Below are 3,677 nucleotides of genomic sequence, written 5' to 3'. Positions count from 1 at the left end.
GGAGGAGAGAGTGAAGGCATTCCTTAGGATTCTTTATGTTTTAAAAATAAAGATTGAAATGTATATGTTGAAAACCAAAAAGGTTTTGATACTCTGTCGGAATTTTTCTGATAAATAAATATGAGTTATTGTCTCAAATGTAAAAAGAAAACTAAATCTAAAAATATCTCTTATGTTAAAGCTAAAAATAATAGAGTTTATCAAAAAGGAATATGTCAAGTATGTGGCTCTAAAAAGTGCCAATTCATCTCTCCTAAAAGTGGAGGAGACATACAAAAGTTTCTGTCAGGAAGTAAATTTACAACAACTGGAATTCCAGGGGAATTACACCTTCCAGGGTATTCTTTCTGTGGTCCAGGAACAAACTTGGATAAAAGATTAGATGAGGCTGACAATCCTAAACCTTGGTCTAAACCTACAAATAGGGTTGACGAAGTGTGTATGAAGCATGATATTGCTTATGGGAAAACCACTACGTTGACTGAAAAACATAAAGCCGACAGCGAAATGTTGTATAATTTGTCTTTGATACAAAATCCAACGTTGAGAGAGAAAGTTGATAGGTTTATTGTGAGAAATTTGATAAATGCTAAATTGAAACTTGGTCTTGGTTATTCCTCAAAAAACTATTAGGCTCTAATGATGTCATCAAGACTGAGGAGCTTTTGGCTGAAGAATTACACAAACCTATAATCACAAAGTTTAAAAGAAGGAAGGTTTATTCTAAATACACCGACCACATATGGTCCGCTGATTTAATTGAATTGAATAATGACAGGGGATACAGGTATGCTTTAACCGTTATTGATTTGAGGAGTAGATTTGCCTGGGTTGTCCCTTTAAAAAATAAAAGGGGTGATACTTTAATGTTAGCCTTTAAGCTAATATTTGATCGGGATAAAAGGAAACCAAAGAAGTTATGGACTGATGAGGGAACAGAGTTCTATAACAAAATATTCATGAAATTTCTTAAGGGGAAGGGTATTAAATTATACAGCACCTTTAATGAAGGAAAGGCAGTTGTTATTGAGCGTTTTAATCGTACTTTGAAAGAGAAATTATATAAAAAATTCACAGAACTCGGTTCTCAAAAATGGGTGTATTTAATTCAGGATATTGTCGATAATTACAATAATACAGTTCATTCATCAACAAAATCAAAACCATCGGAAACATTTACAAAATTAGAATATGAAAAGGAGATTAATTTGAGAAAGCCCAAGTTTAAAGTTGGTGATATTGTAAGGATATACAAATGGAAAAGTCATTTTGAGAAAGGTTATACACAAAAATGGACTAATGAATTATTTATAATCGTTGATGTAATGGATACAGTCCCTTGGACCTACAAATTAAATGATATAAATCGAGAAGAAATCTTGGGTTCATTTTACTCGCAAGAATTACAAAAAACAAAGCTAATAATTCATTAAACAACATTTCTATTCACCCCACCCAGATTAGCTAATTTAATTAGTGGTAATAAAAAAAAATTTAAATAAATTAAAATCATAAGCCACACCCACACAGACCACGCCCACACAGACCCCGCCCACACAGACCCCGCCCACACAGACCCCGCCCACACAGACCACACCCATCATCCCCCACCCTCCGTGCACCCCCACCCTTGACCCCTCACCCCCCTCATCCCACCCCCACCTTCCCCACACACACAAGGGGAGGGGAGGGGTGGGATGAGGGGGGTGAAGGGTCTTTGGCAGGGGTGCACCTCCCCGTTCCCTCCTTTATTCTCTTTTTGTAATTAATAATTAAATAATTGTAAACAAAACAAATATATATAAATATTGAAAACATTAAAATCTTTATATTATTAAAACATTTTTCTTGAGGTATACATTCAACTTCTCCCCAGCATAAGTCATCAATTTCTTCCCAGCACAAGTCAAAGGTTGGTTCAGCAGATGTCTTCAGGTTTTGAATCTCTTTCTATTAAAGACAAGAGGGGAGAGATATTTATTTCATATTTATGTTCCATGTCAAAGCGTCTTGAAAAGCGCTATACAAAATAAATGTATTATTATTATTATTATTAATATAGGGTCGGATGCCCTTCCTGACACCAACCCTGAATCACCTCTTACGATGCGCAGGGATATGGTGTACCTATTATAAACGGTGAACCACACACACGTACACACATGCTTACCTCGAAAAAATCCAGCTTAGCGTCAAGATCGTTGAGTTGAAAATGTAGAGGTTCACAGGTTGGTAGGAAATAACCACTCCTTGGGGAATCAAAATCATCCCACTCAAAATTTTGGTCTTCGAGGTTAATACTGCAAACAAAATAAGGAGAAATTACTATTATATGCTGAAGTAAGCCTGACAAAACATCACACACACGCACACACACACACACACACATTCACAGATACATACACACACACACACACACACACATACACACACACATACACACACACATACACACACACACACACACACACACACACACACACAATCTCATTTTTTCATTTCTGTTCCTCACAATTCGATCTCTCTATTTTAATCACAGACACACATGCACACACATACACATACACACACACACATGCACACACACATGCACACACCTCTCGTTTTTTATTTTCTATCATACCTTTCACGTGAATTTTCTAAGAACGGTGAAACATTGAATTCATTCTGAGCCCACCATCTCGGAGGTAGGTTATTCAAACCCGTATTCAGTTCGTTGTGGAACTCTTGAGAAACAACTTGAAATTCTGCCAGGATATTTACAATATTTGAATTGCTGCAATGAATAGGAAAAATAAATTATTAGTTGTATAATTAATCACATACAAAGCTCTCATTAACAGTGTTTAATACCAAATGAACTTACCAATGTCCTGGCGAGTATTCTTCATCAGAGGAAAGACTGGAATAAGACAAGCTCATCTTCGTTCACAATGTTTAAATGTCCCATTCGGAGACCTCTCTTTTTATAATGAACAAAATGTATTTCGGGGAACTGAAGTGCTTGTCAGCTTTTGGAAACTGAGGGCGTGTGTTTGTGAAAAACAGGAAACAAGACAAAGAGAATTCCTTGGAAGTTATCCAAGTGAAACAACGTCATTTCTCAAGGTATGTGGTTCGAGTGAGCATGAGCCTAACAGTGAGCTATTAATTAGAAAAGGTTCGAGTGGTATATAAATGGAAAACAAAATGAATGTAAAAAATATCAAATAAGTATAATTGAAAAGGCAACTGGTAAAAAAGTTCACAAAACAAATAAGAGAATTAATTTAAATACCGGTGAGTTGGATGAGACGGTGAGGAGAGTTGTAGGAGAATTAAATTATTTCCCACGCATAAACAAATATTTGTAGGGTCGTTGTTTGAGTGGGTTATATTCACCAGATGATATTAAGAGTAAAAGGTTAAAAGGTCCATAAGGTCAGAAGGATCACAGGTGTTTAAGTGGTCTAATGAATAAGGATAGCATGTCAAAAGGTTAGAAGGTTCGTAAAGAACAGGGTGAGAGAAATATAGGTGTTTAGGGTCAATGAGGGAGGGAAAGAATTAATATGGAAGTGAATGGGTCAAAGATTAATCTGCCAGATGATATGTAGAAGAAGGATGATAGGTCTATAAGAGAAAACAAATATTTGTAGTGTTTGAGTGGTCTAATGAACAACATTAAGGATAGGTAC

The 3,677-nt window shown here is 36.0% G+C and overlaps 1 protein-coding gene across 2 annotated transcripts; it reads right to left on the bottom strand.

The window, feature by feature from the left end:
• Positions 1-1,084: 1,084 nt before the first annotated feature.
• Positions 1,085-3,454, bottom strand: LOC144888956 (uncharacterized). 2 transcript variants are annotated; one of them, XM_078768732.1, is made up of 4 exons: positions 2,867-3,454; positions 2,624-2,776; positions 2,171-2,300; positions 1,085-1,950 (listed from the first exon to the last, which is right to left on the bottom strand). In XM_078768732.1, the coding sequence occupies exons 1-4, from the start codon at positions 2,920-2,922 to the stop codon at positions 1,648-1,650; spliced, it is 642 nt and encodes a 213-aa protein (XP_078624858.1). In that variant the 5' UTR covers positions 2,923-3,454; the 3' UTR covers positions 1,085-1,647. The 2 variants fall into 2 exon arrangements, with proteins under 2 accessions (XP_078624858.1, XP_078624859.1); XM_078768733.1 differs by having other exon boundaries at positions 2,624-2,747; positions 2,867-3,452.
• Positions 3,455-3,677: the final 223 nt, after the last annotated feature.

Source organism: Myxine glutinosa, unplaced genomic scaffold (assembly GCF_964187855.1).
Source record: "Myxine glutinosa unplaced genomic scaffold, kmMyxGlut1.1 SCAFFOLD_271, whole genome shotgun sequence".
Classification (NCBI taxonomy): domain Eukaryota; kingdom Metazoa; phylum Chordata; class Myxini; order Myxiniformes; family Myxinidae; genus Myxine; species Myxine glutinosa.
Note: the sequence above shows the minus strand (reverse complement) of the source record. Positions and strands in the feature narration are given on the sequence as shown.

What these genes read in the sequence shown, in the direction of transcription:
- LOC144888956 (XM_078768732.1), bottom strand. Translation starts at nt 2,922, where the DNA reads ATGAGCTTGTCTTATTCCAGTCTTTCCTCTGATGAAGAATACTCGCCA. An exon ending in TTAGAAAATTCACGTGAAAG is followed by an intron (nt 2,301 to 2,623) that starts GTATGATAGAAA and finishes TTTTGTTTGCAG; the next exon opens with TATTAACCTCGAAGACCAAA. An exon ending in CTAAGCTGGATTTTTTCGAG is followed by an intron (nt 1,951 to 2,170) that starts GTAAGCATGTGT and finishes TGTCTTTAATAG; the next exon opens with AAAGAGATTCAAAACCTGAA.